Here is a 19,139-nt window from a genome sequence, read left to right on the forward strand (position 1 = left end):
TGGGGATTGTTGGATACTGCAGTCATCGAGTTAGGAGAATTCTGCAGCATATCCTAAAAAAGAGCAACACAATTTATTTTAATTTTTTTTACAAATTTTGGCAATTAGAAGTTGAAAATTTTGTTCTATAGAAGACTGAAAACTGCCTGAACATTAATGTTGTAATCTGGAAAACTCCCATAACTGAAGAGGGGGAAAAAATCCCAAATTACTTCTGGCCGCTGTAAAACCAATTTTCCCCCAAATTCAATTAATAAAAATCATAATTAAAAGCCCCATACAAAGCGTTGCTCTTTGTAATGATTAAGGGCCGAATCCAATTCTCAATAAAGTCACTGGGAGTCTATGGCTTTAATGGAAGTTAGACAAAGCTAAATAAAACAATTTCTCATGGTGAAATATGTTTGACTTACTTTTCCCAATCTGGAAACTCTTGGAGACTCTGCCTTGTAAATGTCACCAATCCAGTGGGTTCTATAAGCAAATCACACCCAGATAAATACATATTATCCACTGGAAGCTTCAAGTTCTAAAAAGTTACCATTTAAAATTATTCATGAATAAAAGTTACACAGATGTGATTCTTATTTGGAAATATTGTAAACCATTGCAAATAAAAGAATATCAAATTTTCCTCAAGACTAAATTCGATTCTTACGCTGACAGCACCAGTACTCAAATGGAAAAGTGCGACACAGAATGAAAATTTCACCGCGTATTCTACCTTCATTTTATATTTGTTAAACAACAACTAAGAAAAACAGTGTGGGCGCAGTTATATAAACCGATTCCTAATTCGAGTGTTATTTTTCTTTTTAAGTTTCATACGAAAAAAGGAAAGCACATAGAATATTTACTGAAAAACTATCTAAGCTTTAAGCATCGCTAGGGCAGAATGTGCTGCCATTTGTAACAATAAGGCTTCAGATGGAATATGGTCCACTGTTCTAAGTCATCAGGTCAGGAGGTTGTTCATAAAAAGTACTCAGCTTGTGGCTGGATGGAAAGGTTGTGGAAGCAACAGACAGTTTAACATTTCAGCTGCTCTGGCTGATTAAAAAGATGCTGTGCTCATAGCTTTGAAAGAGAGCTGCCGTGGAGCATATAACAGACAAAAATGGAAAGACTCAACCCTCAAGAGAAAAAAAAGAAGTCATTTGGAGTAAGGTCTTGCAGGACAAGACTTCTAATTATGTGGTTTTCTTTTATTTCCTTCCAATAAAATTCAATTGCAAGAGAAGAAACAGCAAAAAAAGTTTTAAGTATTACTAAGAGCCATTTTTTTTTTATTCAGAGCATTCTTTGTACAGAATAAGATACAGGATCCCTATTACTCCTGTGGAAAAAACTTTGATAGACTGAGCAATATCAGAGACAATACAGTAGGATCATATTTATAAAAAATATCCTTTGGGACTATTTTATTCCCTCAGAAATTTTTCACTTTCTCTGCTACAATGTATAACTACTTTTATAATGAATTTGCATTATTAGTTGCCAAAACTAATGTTGAAAGGTAAAAAGCAAAGTGTCTGAAGAAAATGATCCATCTTCTAGGAAGTTTTAAATACTCCTACAACTTAAAAAAAGTCTTAGAAAGTTTGTTCGTTTTTTCTTTTAGAAGATGTACCTCGTATTAATGAAATATTTCCCCATAACAGCAAGACAACGTTTGACAAATTAAATATTCACCCCCGAGTACAAAACTTTTGGTTTATGTGTGCTCTGAAGTATTCCCTTACAAGGAACAAAATCAGCATTTATTATAAAATAGTTAGGGAATATGTACACTAATTTCTAGGCCTATTTCTAGCCTTATTAATTCATACTAAAAAACACAGAGGAAGGTCTTTGTGAAAGTACAACAAAGTACTAATTCAAGAATTTCAATTATTAATTTGAAATGATAATATTAAAATTCAATATACCCATTTTACAACATGCAATTTCAGCTGCTTTCATATGCACAAAGGTACAGGGCAGCTGCATTTAGAACAAGAAGGTTGTAGAAAACCAGTTTGCAAGAAGACATTTTTATTTAAGTGTAAAAATGTAGTAAGGTACATGCATCTAAGTCAGATGCATGGATGATACTTCTTTGGTGAATATAGGCGAATGATTTCTACTGACATTAGTAAGAGTTTGATGGCTAAGACAAAAGGCAGAATGGAACAATGATAGCACCAAAATGAGATTGTGTCGAGCAAAATAGGAATTTTTTAACCAAATATTCAAGGCATTTATAAAAGATACTAGCCAACTGCCTGTCAAGAATGGTGTGCCACCATCTAATGCCCCATGCTGCCACCGTTCTGCCTCTTCAGGAAGGTGGGTGGGAGAGCTGAGGCCAGCGCTGCAGGACCCCCACCCCCTGTCCGGTCCTCGGTGCTGCTTGCAGGGAGCGGGGTGGGGGAGCAGAGACCAGCGCTGCTGGCCCCGGCTCCCACAGCCCCTGTCCAGCCCTCGGCATGGTTTTGGAATTGTGGCAGTGCTCCCACATGCTTGGAGCACTCTGACTGGCTGTTACCATCAACCAATCGGAGCGCAAATAAAGTGTTAGGGACAGACAGACAGACCTAGGCTTTTATAATATTAGAACTGTATTGTACCTGGACAGTTTTAAGATGACTTTAAGAAAAGATGCACACACAAATTTCTGATATGTATGGAGTTAATCACGAAGGAAAATGCAATTTCAAAGTGTGAAGAAAAATATTTTCTAAAACAGACCTTTAAGAACAGAAAAATTTTGCATACAAATGGGGTATGCTAGCCTCATCAAATCATTAATCACCACACCAAAAGGATAGATATACATAACCAGGGCCTGTTTTAAATCCCGGGACCAGCTTGCTAGTACCATGGCCCAAACATGGTGGGGTTCCAGATTTCCATGCCCAAATTGTGGTGTGCCCCCCACCCCATGATTGGCAGAAGGGGCAGGTTTAGGGCTAGGTTTAGTTGCACCAGGCAGGAAAACTGTGGTGCAGGGGGTTGGGGGCACTTGGAGGCTGGCTTGACAGATAGCCCTGGCATTGGGGAAGGGAGGAGAGAAGCTATTTGGTCCTCCACATATGTCCCCTCCCTCCACCCTCAATGCCCCTATTTTCCATGATATGGCTAATTGCTGAGGAAGGCCCCAGCAAGCAGCTATATTCTGGTATTTCATCGCAAATAGCATTTTTTGTGAATACACTTAATTTAATGATTTTCATGAAAAATGCAAAATCACAATTGTACAGAAAATATAATGAGGAAAAAAATGATACAACAAAGGGTCATATTTTCAATGATACAACAAAGGGTCATATTTTCAATGTCTCACTTTCTGTGCTAAAAATATCCATCACAATTTTGTACTACCGTTGTTGGGTTTTTTTTGCATTTGATACATATTCTTCATATGCGTCTGCTTTCTAACCAATGAAACTACACTTTTCATAGCACTAAAAAAAGATCTAGTGAAGTAATGAGAGGATTTACTTTTTTCCGTGACTCTTCTAAAGTAGCAGAAAAGGGTTTTAAGTTTCTCAGGTTTTCTGGGAGACCGTCCTTCAAACAACCTGAATAATAATAATAAAAAAAATAAAAGATATAAAAGCTGTTAAAGAAATGTCAGTGGCACACTAACTTTTAGTAACACCAATCTGATCAGACTTGAAAATAACAGGAATAAATTTCAATTAATAGTTGTTATGCACTTTGATTGAAAACAATTTCAGCTTCATAAAACTCAGGCTGTGAAGAGGGGCAGGATGAAGAGAAGAAAGTCTCCCAAAGAAACCCATTGTGACACTGTAAGCCTGCCACACATCTTTGGTCGAGAATCACATTGGTCTAACACAACTACAATCTGAATTGAAGCAGACAGAACTCAATGAGCCAGTGGGACTTTTCTAGTTTTATGTTCCTATAGTCCTTTTTTTATTTCCAAGTTGAAGTACCAAAGTAGAGAATGGCAAGAAAAGTTTGCACTGTTATTACTCTTAATTTTTTTTTCATTTCAAAATCTTTCATTAATTTAATGTGTATCAAATTCTCAGGATTGACAGCTTTGGAAACTAGAAACTATCCACAGAAGAGGTGTGTACCAAGGAGCAAGAATGAAAGGTCTTCCACATTTTGTTACTTTTGGCTTGAAAATGGTATTTAAAGGTCTGTTTTTGGGGGGGAACTCGACTGGATTGGAATCAGTTACCTAGAAGTAAAAAGCTCCAACTCTAATACTCCAAACTTTCTAAACACCACTCAAAGAACTTATCCAGCTACATGTTGGCAATTCATTTTGGGCTGAAAATAATTTAACTATATTACTCCTTATAAATTTGATTGCATGAGAAAGACACTACTAGCCATACTTCAATATAAAAAAGAAAATTACAGACAATCTCACAAACCCCATTTTAAATTTAACAGGGGTCTACTGACATTCTGAAACTCATTTGTAAAAATCTAAGTATTAAAGGGAAACTTCTGTATGTTTGTCTTTAAGTTAACAGCTTCTTTTAAAATGTTAACTAAAATTTTTTTTTTACTGAATCATCCATCTTCCAGTAACCTGCACTTGTATTGCTTAATTTGGTTTCCTACAAAATGATACAGCACGGTTATTGGTAAGATGTAATGGAATTTGTCTGGAGGGAAAAATAGTTTCCAAAAAGCCCCTGCAATATGCCTCAAGTAATACGTTCACTAAAAGATGTCTGATACAGTAGAAATCCTTGGGGTTTAAATCTATTTTTGAAAACCATTTTTTAAGTGTAGCAAAGTTAACTTAGAAAGAAGTGACAATGTTATTCATCTGTTTCTATATACCACAAAGGCAACTTGACTTTAAAAGCAAAACGCCTTCAGGTGAAGCAGGCTTTGTAGAAAACAAATGGATTACATTTTTTTCATATTAATAAACAACACATAAAAACAACAACAAAAAACCCCAGGCTTACACAAAAACTTATGTGAAGAAGCAATATTAGACGCTGAACAAATTAATATTACCTCTTTTTCAGTTCAGGACATTAGTTAGAAAAAGACAAAAGAAGTCTCTAAACCTATTTTACTGTATAGTCACTTTAAAAAGTAGTTAACTACAGGTGTTAACAAAGTACAGTGCTTACAGAGCCAAAACAGAAATTAAGTAAAATAGGTGCAAATTAAACCAAACTAAATTAGGTCTGAGAGAAAGGTTTTTGTCAGAAAGAAAAAGAGAAAAAGAAAAAATATAAAAAAGGAAAATAACAATTTACTTGTGACATTTTATTTACTGTTTATTTTTAAGTGTACCCTACATGTGGTTAAATTTATACAGAGTTAAAAATACACTCACTTATTGTCTCTTTAAATTAAGCAAGATTTTAGTTTAGATCTTAAATCCTTCTCAATCTCTGCCAAATCTCTAGTGAAAGGCTGTCTATGTAAAAAGACAGCATATGATTTGGTATAATAGGTAGTTTCTGTTCTGGAAAAGACCAAGACTTCAATAGCAAAGACTGGGGAAATTGAGACAAAAATCAAGCACAAAGGTGAAGCAAAGGTGAATTGCTTCTTTCTTTTTTGGTTATTCTAACAGAAGAGCCTTCCCTGGTTAGGAAATTTATGCAAATACATTTTCAAAACAGTACCGTCCTCAACTGTATCATCCCAGCCAAGGTTTTATCTAACCAGGTTTTAAAAACCTCTAAGGATTCCACAACCTCTCTGGGTAACCCATTTCAGTGCTTCACTACCCTCTGAGAGGGTTCTTCCTAACATCCAACCTAAACTTCCCTTGCTGCAACTTGAGATCATTGCTCCTTGTTCTGTCATCTGCCACCACTTAGAAAAGTCTAGCTCCATCCTCTTTGCAACCACCCTTCAGGCAGTTGAAGGCTGCTATTAAAATCCCCCCTCGGTCTTCTCTTCTCCAGACTAAATGGACACATGGCCCAATGCATTCTGATTAGCAATGAGTCTGCTGGAGTGGAGCGGGGAGCTTCAGCCCCATGGCTTGCGTCCCTTGCGTGGAACTCTGGCAGCAGCTCCTAGACTGAAGCCTCTCACTCTAGCACCTTCCGCCTTCCAAGGCATCTGGGAGCTGAAGCTGGAGCTCCACGCATGGAACAGAAGCTTCCCCACCCCAGCAGCGCAGCGTGGCAGACTGCAGCCCTGGGTGCTGCACTAGGCAGAGGGCATAGCAGTAGCAGCTGTCAGACTCAGGGCCCACCGCCACCTCCGAGCTGGCCCTGGAAGCTCCCCTCCCTGCCCTCTTAGGGGCCATGCTGCAGAATAAGCAGGGGCAAAAACTGTTTGCTTTTACGCTTAGTCATTCCACAAGAGCATATCTGGAGAAGCATCGGCAACTTGTTCTTCTTACCCTGCCATATCTTAAGAGGCATCCGCTAACTTGTCTTTCTTACCCTGCCATATCTTAAGAGGCATCCGCTACTTGTTTCTCTCCCGCCCTGCTGACTCATAGTTAGAAAGTCCCAAGTCTTGTAACTATGTTGGCCTAAAGTACACACGCGCTAAAGGAAGATTCCAGTACTCTGTAACAGGATATATAAGTAATGAAGGACCAGCACTTGGGGTCGGCTTTGATCTGAGTCTCATGACTCCAGGCCGACCTGCTTGCAAGCAATAAAGGCTTTGTCTCTGTGGCTCATGGTGTGACTCACTTCTGGGGACCAAATTGGAACTTAGCCTCCAGGAGCTCGAACAGCCCCTTGTGCAACACTGCCATCCTGCAACTGCCGCAGCAAGAGGGAGTGGGGGTGCCTGGCAGACCCGGCTCAGGTCCCTGCTGGTAGGACAGCGAGCGGGGAATGAAACCCCTCTTTGGCCAGATGCCCAACCCCACATGTTCCTGCTCCAACTAGGGAGCAGAGGGACGGCCCCTGCTGGGCTGGAGCCGAGCATCCAGCCCAAAGACCATGCAGGAATGCTGGGGGACTCATTTAAATTAAATCAGGAACTGGTCTGGGATAGACAGTGAATAAGCTGGTTTGAGCCAAATCAGTTAAGTCTGATACTACATTTAATCAGGTTTATCTGAAACTGGTTTCGGTCACTTTAAAACTGGTTTATGTGCCTGAATATCTGTTCTGTTACAGGTTTAAACCAGTTTCTGATCACTTAAACCAGTTAACGTAATGTCTGTCCCTAGCCATGGAGTTTCCTGCTGCACATTTGCAGATGTGTGCCCTAGGTCAGAGCCAGGTGCCTGGGGCTGTCATCCTCCAGGATCTGGCCCCAGAAGTCTCAGTGTGGTAGACGAATTCTGTGGGACACAGGCCCTGGGTGATATCTGTACCTGCCAATCAACTGGATCAGCTGTGCCAGGGCGCATCCCGACACAGCTGATCCCTCAACAAAAATATTTGTTAGTAGCCTAAAAAAATAGGTTGTATGAGGGCACGATGCAAACATTAACCAGGGGTGCACCAATAAAGATTTACTTGGCAGATACCAATAGCTGATGATTAACCAACCATATCAGCCTATGCCAACCCGATAACTGATATTTAGCAACAGTGCAAGGCATTTTAAACTACTGACATAAATAAATCTTTTTTACTTAGAGCTCTGCAAAGCAACTCAAAACATCACATCAAGCAACCCATGGACTAGGAGCTGCCTCCTGTCTGCTCCTGCCCTTGAGGAAGAAGACAATGGTCACCTTATTCCCATACATGTTGTTCTCTTGCCTGTGGCTCCTACCTGCAGCCCCACTGCCCACACAGCCTTTGCTGCTGTCCTGGGCAGGCAGGGCAGATCTTCGCAGAGACTGTGGTGCCAGGCACAGTTAGAGCCCCAAAGCATGTTGCTGCCTCAGTGCTGGCAGGCCCCATGCAGCTGAGCTTCTATGGCCTCCAGGGAGAAACTGCTTTTGCGAAGGCACCCAGTGACCAGCTGAGTGGAATGTCCGTCATGCCGTGCCTTACCCGACCCACACGCAGCCCAATGTCTCCACAGCAGCCCCAGCACTCAGGCCCCTGCTGCAAGTGCTGCATTGTCATGGCAGCAGCTATAGCATCAGAAGCTGGTAACGCTCCTTTTGTTGCTGAGCAGAGCAATTTGACTGCCCCCTGGTGCCCCCTCTCCATCCTTGCCGGGACCTGTAGTTTGCCACAGGCTTGGGCTGATGGCAGTCGCAGACTGAACTACACTTGCCAGGGTGCTCTGGGCACACTATAATTATCAACTACAATGATCAAAAAAAGCTGATAGTTGGTAATGTCATTTCTCCTTTTATCAATGCCAATCTGATAGCCAACCAATATATGGGTGCACCCCTGTTATTAACTGAAATCATTCTTCAGCCCCAAAAGACAAGATCACAAAAAAAAATTCTGAATAGAATGCAGATAATCAACTTACTGATAGGGCAATCCAAATAAAAAAGCATGAATTCAAATTTTAAGAATTCATCCAATAAAGCTCACTGCAAATCAAACACCAAGCACTACAAGACACATTTTAAATTCAAGTAATTGATAAATTACTTGCAACTACATATTGTAAGCCACTTCTAGTCTGTACAAGATATTCTAACAGCTGTACAGCTGCTTCAATTTAGTAGAGAGACAGATGCAAAAAGCTCACAGAGCTGACCATGGAGGTAATGCCAAATTTATCTCTGACCTTCTGATTTCTAAGCAAATGTAGTAGCAACGCTAATCAAATTCCAGACCTTTAAATAGATATTCAGGTATTCTGAGGAACCAAGGAAGAAGCTAAAGAAAAGGTCAGAGATATTTAACACAAGCAAGTAGACTTGTGTGTGCAATACATAAAATATATTTAATTAATATCACCTGCCAAATGTTCTTTCCAACTTAATCTTCAACTGTTTTAACACATTTGTCTTGAATATAAATCCTATACTTGATACATCAAAAATCATATAAAAACCATGTAAGACATTAGTATATTGGAGCATAACAGAACATATGCAATCTGATGAACAATACACACAGGCATGATGATAGGTGTTGGGAGTATTTTACAAAATTTCACTATTAAATGATGGGAAAAAGATCAAATCAGTCTTATTCTAATTTTTTTCCCCTAAAACAGTGATTCTACACTGGAAAATATTAAAATATTATCAAGGTGATTACAAGTTTCCAGTTTTTTTAATTACTTATATATACATTTTCCTGATTTTACAAGTAATGTATATACCCTAGTTGACAGGTGAACAAACAGCAGCACCAATTCAAAATGCACTTATGAATATTGTTTAAGTTATTTCCCAAATGCCTCAACTTGGGCTACATACAGATATTTGGGGAGGTTAGATGGCATTTAAAATAGCCAACCAATCTAAGGTAAGTCAGGATGGGTGGGGAAATCAGGCTCATGAGGGAGGGGAGGCAGGATATGTGGGGAGGGGGGGGGAGTTGGGAGGGCAGGTGGAGTTCACAGGGAGAGGGGTGTGGCTAGGGCCTGGGAGGGTTTGATGGGTTCATGAGGGCTCACAGGATCTGTGAAGGTGTCTTGGGAGATAGGGGGCTCTCTCCCCAGGAACAGGGTCAGTTAGATCGGTCTCACCAGACCTGAGCTAAGTTAGACTGCCTTGGAAGTACACAACTTAGGTCAGATTGGCTATTTTTAGACCAATCTAACTATCCTGAACTTGGTAAAGTTTGCATGTAGAGCCACTTAACAAGTGTCAGGTCTGCAGCTGGACAAACTAGGTTAGATCAAGTGGTCATTTTTAATGAAATCTAACCTCTCCGAATGTCTGTATGCAACCTTGATGCCTGGAATTTAGATTCCTTCCCCACCATTTCTTGGATTTTAAAAATAACTTAGCCAAATCTCTTCTGCACAAAGAGTAAGTACATGAACTGTCCATTATGAACATTCCTCTTACATTTTCAAGAGGAAAGAACACAACTGGTTTCTATAACTGTTTGGCTATAATACAAAACTTTGTATTTACATGGCTATTTAATCACTTTTTCAATTAAAAAAAACAGCAGAAGAATAATACTAATCTACAAGTAGAATATCACTATAATTTACATGCTGACCAACTCTAAGAATTACATGGAACAAGCATCTTAGTTTTCACAGTTATGGAATTTAAAGCTTTAAGTTATTTGACGTAAATCATTATGCTTGTATGTACTAAAGACTGATCTCAACCCCCGTAAGGTATTAAGAGCCTTACCCATTAAGATAGTAAGCACCTTCAATTTTTACTGATGTCAGTGGGAAATACAGACAGCCCACTGCACAAAGCTCCAATGGGGAAAAATTAATGTCCCATTTCACAACATATAACAATTAAGCTAAGATTATTGCAGCTAGATTAAATGTGTGTGTAGAATTATTAGCTTTCTTGTGAAGTTGCTCTTCTCTTGGAAGCATACAGTTTTGCCTATTTTCCTTCTGGAATTCCATGGAAATATAAAAGCTGTCCAAGGTGAACCCATCAAACTGAACAGTTGCTTTCATGTCGTCATGGGAGAAATGTATAAGAGACTTAACAGGATTGGTGGGCATCCTATATTTTCTAGGACTGCAAATAGGCCTGCCCTGCTAACGGTGTCAAATGCTTTGGTTAGATCCATGAAGGCTATATACAATGGTCAATTTTGCTCTCTACACTTTTCTTGAAGTTGATTCAGGGAAAATATCATGTCTATGGTTGATCTTCTAGCCCTGAATCCACACTAAGATTCAGGGTAGAGATGACTCACCAGCTGTTACAGGCACACCCAGATGGCCCTTCCAAAAGCTTTTCCTGCTATACTTAGTAGCAAGATACCTCTGTAGTTGTGGCAGTTGCCCGTATCATCTTTATTTTATACAATGTGATGGTGTCTTGTGGTACCTCATCCTCTTTCCAGCATTTGAGTAGCAGCTGATGAAGATATGGCTTTCTTTCCGCACCTGAGAATTTCTGCTGGGATGCCATCTTTTCCAGGAGCCTTGCCCCTTGATGATGAAAACAATGGCCTTACTTAGCTCTTCTACAGTGGGCTCCACGTACAACTCCAGCACGACCTGTAGAGTTGGTATTTGGTCCATTGATTCGCTGGTGATGTTTCTTTCTTGTGAGTATAGCTCTGAGTAGTGTTCAACCCAACAAGACATCTGCTTCCTTCCATTTGTAATGGCTTCACTGCTGCGTGATTTGAGAAGAGCAACTTTGTTGACAGTAGGGCCTAGAGCTTTCTTCAGACCTTCGTATATGACTTTTAGGTTTCCTGTGTCTAAGGCTTCACAGAGCTTAGTCCAGTACTGATTTGTACAGCATCTGGTTGCTCTCTGTACCTCATTATTTGCACATCGAAGTCTCACTTTGGTGCTGACTGTTGGCTTCTTATTGTGTTCCAGATAGGCTGTGTTCTTGATGCTGATGAGAGGTAATAGTTCTTCTGCATTTTCTTTGAACCAGTCCTTATTGGATGATATCTTTTTCCCCAAATGTAGCTTTAGCTGTTTCATAGATTGCAGTTCTTAATTAAACCTTTTCAAACTTCTGCCTTCTCTCTCAAATATGCTGCGTTCAAAAGCCTTCACAAACTGTTGGCACTTCCTCTGGTTCTTGGTGTCAGTGATAGGAATTCTGCTCCTAGGTTTTGCTCTATGTAGTTCCTCGGCTGTAATCTTCACTTTGCTAATGATCAGGGAGTGGTCAGTGTCAGTCAGCACTGTGGAACATGCAGGTCTTCTGCACTGAAAGTAGGTCTTTCCTCTTAACAATAACAAGGTCTAGTTGGTGCCAGTGGCCTGATCGTGGATGTCACCATGACACTTTGTAGCAATCTTTCCCAGCAAAATATGAATTGTTAATGAACAGTTGGTTTTGGACACAGAATTCAAGAAGCCATTGGCTGTTTTCATTCATTTTGCCGAAGCCAAAATGTTCTAGGCAATCTGGCCATGGGCCGTCTGAACAGACCCTTGCACTGAAGTCTCCAAGAAGAAAATCACTCAGTTGATGGCATTCCTTTGACAACTTGGTGCAGTGTCATAAAATGTATCCTTCTCTTCAGTGTTGATGCATAAGCACTGATGATGTTCACGAAACTGATGGTAGCCTGTAGTTTAAGTGAGATGATGTGCTCTGACTTCCTAATAGGTATTTCTATAAGCTTAACCAACTTGTTACACACAGCAAAACCGACGGCATGCAGATGATTTTCTTCAGTGCTTTTACCTTGTAAAAAAAGGTATAAATGGCCTCTTGGACAGAAACAGCATCTGCAAATCTTGTTTCCTGGAGTGCTGCAATGTCAATGTTGAGTTTGTATAGCCCACGGTCAATCAAGACTGATGTCCGTATGCTGTTTGTGTACTGTAGGTTGTCACAGTCCGTCAAGCTAGGACACATGGACCTGATGTTCTGAGCCATAAAGTTCTTAGTTGCTTGTTTTTGGCAGGTGCGAGGTTTCTGTCTACTTTTGGCTTTTGGTCTAGCCCCATGCAGCCAATGAGGAAGACAGACTGTGGTGGGTCAGCACCTAACTATCTGGGGGCTAACCAGCATTAGGAGGGGTGGTAGCTGACCAGTTCCTTCTACCATCAAAGGTGATCCATGGTGCCCTCTTCTACACCAATCAAGTGACAGCTTATGACCCATAACTGCCACCTTCTGTGTTGGGTCCATGCTGCCAGCAAGGATAGAGCATCCCCACCTGCAACAACCTGGGCAGTTGATATGGAGATACTGCTTTTCCCCTGTATCAGCGTACCCCTCTTGGATTCACTGGTTTGCTCCAAATAAAGGACAGAAGTCAGTACTTTTGGAACCAGCTATGCTGCAGGAGTTGCCAGTACAGAGGAGGTCTTTCATCTGCCTGCCTTTCAAGGCTCCACTCCTAGATTGGTTGCCAGCCATGGCTCAAGAGCCCAATCTGCCCTGTGTGAATACCCTTGGCAAAATCACTGCATGATTATGCTCATCTGGCTTTTGACAGCATTTCCTCCATCAAAGATTCTACTATCCTCCTCAGGCACTCATCCACCTGAAGCCATTGGCACTTCCTGAGGTTGACAGGTTATTTAACCACCATCCAGCACTCAGTGTTGACCAGTACAGGTTGTACTGCTTATGGTCGCAGTGATGGCAGGCTTACAATCCTCAACTGTGACCTAATGTACGTTTAAGTTCTACTGAATACACTTTTGTCTAAAAGTCAGCTCATACGGACTAATGATGATGAAAGCTCTTTTAGTATAAGATTTTCAAATCTACCGACTGAGGATTTTTAAGGTCCAAATTAGAAAAATTCATATGCTAATTTGGGAAGAGAGAGACATCTTTCCTTAATGGGTATGAAGAATAATCAATAAGAATAACCAATCTGGCATTAATTCCAAGGGAAATGCAACTATCTAGTCAGATTTTGTGTATTCTGATCAGGAAACCTCAGAGCAGCCTTATGCAAAAGTGAGACACACTAGGCACTGCAAAAAAAGTAGATAAGGTACTGTAAATTAAGCAAATCCTACCTTTCTACATTAAAACATGCCTTCCATTTTATATAACAGAAAAGTAGTTGAGAGGTTTTGAATTCCCCCAGCATCAAAAGAAATGCACTGTGCTTCAAACGTTTAACCTCACAGACAATTTCTTTTCTTACTTACTGCAAACTATTAATTGTTACAGGTATCAAATAACGTCAGGACACGAACTCAGACAAAATACCACATTGTACAAAGTGTGGTCTTAACTGTAAATTTAACTTTAAATAAAATAGATACTTTTCACTCTGATTTGTATGTGAATATGTAAAAAAAACTGAGCAACAATTACAAATAGTACTCTCTCTTCCTTTAGGTATCAAATTTACTACATGTACACAAAAACTGGGAGGGTGGAGAAACAGATGGGTATCTGCTCTCTAGATTTTTGACCACATTGAGTAAATAATTTGGAACAAAAAAAGCATGTGTGGCTTTTAAAAAAACACATTAATAGTGATATTTTTGAGTCTTGGGTACCTCAGATGTTGAAGTCATCTATGGAAGTGCAGTACTACCAAAAATTAGGCCTTAAATCCTCAGAAAGGCACCCAAAAGTTATGGATGCTTGAAATAGTTGAATGAAATGATATATCTGTGGCCATACAATGAGTTAATAAAAGAACCGTAACTTGAATTCAAACCTCAGTATTCTGTTTTAAACACTGAACCAAGTTGCCTGTACCCCATTCTTTAAATATGCTCTACAAATAATGCTAAAATATAAGGCTTCTCATTTGGTAGTTTGGAATTCAAATGCACATGCCCATTTGAAAGTGGTACAGAACATTAGACACTACTTTATAATTATTTCTATTCCCAGTAAACTTGGTTAGAATTCACAACTGCTATCTTAAACTACTTCAAAGCAATATTTAGTTGTTTGGGATGCAACTGGAAGCACTTTTTATATAAACAACATATATCCCTAATCCCTAAACAAGTTACTGCAAATACACTGGATAATTTACTCCACAGAGAATACTCATTAATGCTGCAAAACTCATATTGTTTATGGTACGAGATAATTGCATTACTACTAAATTAGATTTCTATTCCCTTGAATAAATGTACTGTACAGTTTGTCCATTTCCTTACCTATATTAAGAAATTCCATAAAAGACGCATACATCTTAACTAACACAAGTTTTCTTATTTCCAATTGCTAAGAAAAAATAGATTAAAGATCTTGGTTGACAAGGCTGAAGGAATTAACTTAGTCTACATACTGGCAGTAGAATATTTTATATTGCCACTATTATTGATGTGCACTCTAACAGTTATGTGTTGTGCATACAGTTTTATTTTCCCCGCTAACATTTGCACTAGGAAATCCACTAGGTTTATATTGCTGTGCATGTTATTTTTAAATTTGAAAAGAACTTGAACTTTTATGAGCTGAGCTATTATACAAGGGGAGAGGGAAGGAAGTCATGCCTCTAATGCACTTAGTCTCTTGTAAAAGAGAGACAGGAAAATGAGCAATTGTACCTTAGTTAACAGCAGCTGTCAAACTAGAGTCACAGTCTGGGACCCAATCCAGGTGCAAGAAGGGCAGTGCCAGCATCCCAGAGCCTAATCCTGGTGTAAGAGGGAGCAATCATGGTGAGAAGCAGGCAGTGTTGCTCTTCCCATGGCCCAATCCTTGTGAGAAGGGGGGTGATGCTGGCTTCCTGATGCCCAAATCCCACTATGCAGAAGGTGGGAGGGAGAGGTGCCAGTCCTCTAGGACCCAATCTCAGCACGCAGGGGATGGGAAGGAGCGATACTGGCCACTCCCTGCCCCCACAGGCAACCAATCCTGCCAAGTCAGTCAGAGAAAGGGCGATGCCGGGCCCCAGGGCCCAGTCCAGCCCACGGATGGGCTCCATGGCCATTCATCTGGCCTGTGGGGCCAAAAGGTTGAGCACCACTGGTTTATCCTACAGTGTGACATAAAGGTGAATTTCACATAGCTAAAGAGCAGATGATATTCACTTTTGTTTCAAAGTCCTGTTCTTCCCATTTAAAACACAAAATTGCCATGAAATGAGACCTTAGCTATCAAAAATGTTAATTAAATAAAAGGATGTTCAACAAAACAGAGAAGCAGGCTCCAAGGTAACACAAGTGAAAAAATACATGACTTATTATTCTACAGGTTTTTTTTAAACTACCATTGAACATATGTATATCTAGTCCCTCCCTGATAGGATACAGTAACATATAATAAAACTGGGAATATGAACACTGTATGAAATTAAGCACACCCTAGTAGTAAAATGCTTGCATGCTTGTATTTATTACACAAACAAGCTACAGATTTTATTTCTCAGTCAAAGTTTTGGAAAGAAGAAAAATGTCTTATGTGGATATAACTTAATGAACCTGAGTTTCATTAAGGAATAAGGAATTTGTTATTAAAAAGCATACACAAAAATTGCCACCCTTCACACAGTTACTGTGCTTCATTAAAGGTCTGCACTAGATGAATTTTTGCAGCCCAGAGAAATAAGTATTTCATCCACAGTTATACAGAAGACAAATTATTTTGAAACAGTAATTTTAGAGCTGGATGCAACTGTGGATTATAATGCTGTAGGAAGAATAGGTCTTTCCCAAAAGCCAGCAGGGAAAAAAAAGCTTCTATTTCTTTACAGTGAAGTGGGCTGTTATAGCAGTTGCATAAATTATGATTTCAGGGTCTGTCTAGTACATTTTGCGCATATGTAGCCAGGTAATGAATGCCTGTTTGTATTTCCAAATTTTATAACAAACTGAGGTAAATTCTACCATTGTATCAGAAGAAAACTAATAGCTGAGAAAAAGTCATTCATTTTCTTGTCTTTTCTTGTCTCTTTTCTCCATTGAATAACTGGGAAATGAGGAGAAATTGTGGGAACAATCAGAGATTACTCCATCCTTTCCTTTTTCACACCTTTCATTTCAGAATGACAACAACAGAATACATTAAAAGACTGAGGTAGAAAATGTTACCCTTATGTATCATTTTCTCCACTGCCCATTCATCCACCTCACATTCCTTCAATTGTTTTTTATCATTTTCTCCTCATCTCTTATTACATCAGTCCCTCATACCTCTATCACATTCATTTACCCTTCCTGTCTTATTCTAGGTCAGGTCCGTATTCTTCCATACAAGACACCTTTCCCAAATGCTCATCACAATCGCAAATGAGATACAGAAAAAAATTAGTGATGGTCCAGGCTGGGATAGCAAAAAGATATTAAAAGCAAAATGTAAGATAAAATGTGTTTTGTAAAAATCAACAGGGAAACTGTAAGCCCCAAGAAGAGGAATATTTTTGCATATGTGCAAAAGGGGCAAAGTTCTGCCCAACATATTGGCATTTTGTATGTACATATGCATGTATTTATTTTTGAAAAGGAGGTTCTCAGACAGTTTATGCAGCAGTGATGAAACACTGCAGGAATTTATATGGTCTCAGACTGAAGGGTCAAAGACAGCAAAGAGGAACAGACCAGAATGATGCAGACACTATAGCAAAGATTGTACTCAGATATTCTATCCAATTATCAAAACAGTCATTGTCTGAAACTCTGGTAGGAGGTTACATACCTCATGCAGTCTGCCAAGGACCTAATATTTTAAACGGTTTAAAAATATAATCTCTTTGGATAGCCATTAGCATTATATTGCTCTGCTTTTACTGTGTAACTTTCAGAGAAAAGGAAAGGACATATATTCAATTTGGCAGTTTAACATCCAATTCAAAATGTTCTTCTACTCTTGACACTGATTTACCTCCTTGATTTATATTATGCTTTTAAGTAATGAAAATTTTGGCTTTGCCTCTCACATTTTCCCACAGTTTAAATTCCATGACAAAATATTATAAATAAGGGCAAACCTAAACAATTCCATGTGAGGAGATTTGGTTGCTAATCCTGAGAGCTTTCTTGCACCAGTTTTAATATAAATCCCATTAAATGAACAGATTTCTGCTTTTACATTGATCGATGTCTAAGATTTCAAAATCTGATGGCTTCTTAAAGGACGTGCCTTATGTCCCACCACAATCCTCTTGTGCTCTTGTCCAGTAACCTTACCTTGAAATCAGTATGCTAAGAGCAATCAGCTTGGATGTCTGCATATGTGCATGTGAGTGTTCACATGCATATGCACAATAACTTGGGTACCACAATCTGTATAACTGTCTTGTCTAAACTCAGAATTCTATCAATATAACTTTTAAGTTGTGATATTAAACCAGTTCAGTTTACCTGCATCACAAGAAGGTGAGTGCCACTTGATTTAAGCCAGACTGACTTTAATTTTCACTCAAGTCAATTAGGAACACAAACTGAGCTGAAAGAAGCCACTCTTATAAGAAAGACCACTCTGGTTGGATGCTGTCTTAATTAAAACAGTGCAAGCATGCATGTAGAACAGGGTAAGTCTACCTTATCAACCATTACATTTTTGTCTGCAAGATTGTTTTTTTATTCCTCAGTGATAACCTGATTACATCACTACTTCCTGTTCCCCCCCACATTATAATTTTAGAAAATAAACCTAACTACTGAATTAAGGATAATGGGCTCCTAATGATGTGAAAGGAAAACAGGCATCTTCCCTAAACGACAAAAAAATAAATTCTCTGAAGAGCCATCTGCTCCATTTATTCCAGAACACCATACCTGTTGAAGTTAATGTCTGGATAACTAGAATACTCAGACTTCATCTTGGCATTGCGACGTGGAAATGTGCAGAAAAAAGCGTTGGCTAGAAAGCTAGCAATCTGCTCCTGTGACATTGTGATGGAGTGATTCATCTTTTGTTTCAGTAGAGGTATTGGCTACCAGAAGAGAACACAAAAATGAGAGAGAGAAATAGAGAGAGAGAGAGAGAAAGAAAAATAATTAGTTTAGCAATTCAAAAACAGGAGTACCAAATCACATTTGTTAAATTAGAGCCGGAGTAAATTAGGGCCATTTGTAGGTCCTTAAATCAGCATTTGTAATTAGAGTCAAGAGCTGTTTATCGAAGATGATTTGGAAAAGGTTTGTTTGATAAATTGCAGATTTCTAATCAATATAATAAAAGGAACAAAGAACAGCTTATCAGAGAAAAACAGATGAAAATAAGTGGAACGTAGCAATTCCTGGGCAATCTTAAAATCGAAGTAAAAATAAGAAAAAGCCACACATATATACACACAGACATACATACTCATACTCTCTGGATGCATGTCTCATTTGAGTATGGACACTTCTCCATACAACAATATGTGGACCAGTTGCATTTTGCTAGGTTACTGAGGGTGCACTCTGCAAGCTAGAACAAAGATGGCTAGTCCTAAATATGTAACTCCATGAAGACAGTTGCGGGGAGGGTGGAAGAAAGGTGGTTTTAATCTCTGGCTATACAGGTATTTTGTTACTAACAAATGTTTTGTGCTTGGCCCCTTGGGGGCAGGAGCACGCTGTTGTACTTTCATCTTCTGTTTTTAACTTTTTTTTTAAACTAAAGGTTTAAAAAGTCAAGTCTCTTTCACTTGAGCAGCTGTATTCTGGAGTCAGGATATAAAACAGTCTAAAAACTTAGATAAAAAGAACAATGCTCTTTTTACAGATGAAAAGTAAGAGGCAGATGGTATATACAAGCCACCTTTAAGCATAAATATGACTTTTTCCATTTTAAGCAATTAGGCAAT

The 19,139-nt window shown here is 39.2% G+C and overlaps 1 protein-coding gene across 5 annotated transcripts in view; it reads right to left on the reverse strand.

The window, feature by feature from the left end:
* The window catches only part of PARG (poly(ADP-ribose) glycohydrolase), a 139,257-nt gene that overhangs the window by 54,057 nt on the left and 66,061 nt on the right, over window positions 1-19,139 (reverse strand). For all 5 annotated transcript variants that reach the window (XM_019555587.1, XM_019555588.1, XM_019555586.1 and 2 more), the window contains 3 exons: window positions 18,124-18,281; window positions 3,484-3,563; window positions 414-474 (listed from right to left, as the gene is read on the reverse strand). In XM_019555587.1, the coding sequence (XP_019411132.1) occupies window positions 414-474; window positions 3,484-3,563; window positions 18,124-18,281 (299 nt within the window). The remainder of the gene's footprint in view (window positions 1-413; window positions 475-3,483; window positions 3,564-18,123; window positions 18,282-19,139) is intronic.

Source organism: Crocodylus porosus, unplaced genomic scaffold (assembly GCF_001723895.1).
Source record: "Crocodylus porosus isolate Cpor-Errol unplaced genomic scaffold, CroPor_comp1, whole genome shotgun sequence".
Taxonomy (NCBI): Eukaryota; Metazoa; Chordata; order Crocodylia; family Crocodylidae; genus Crocodylus; species Crocodylus porosus.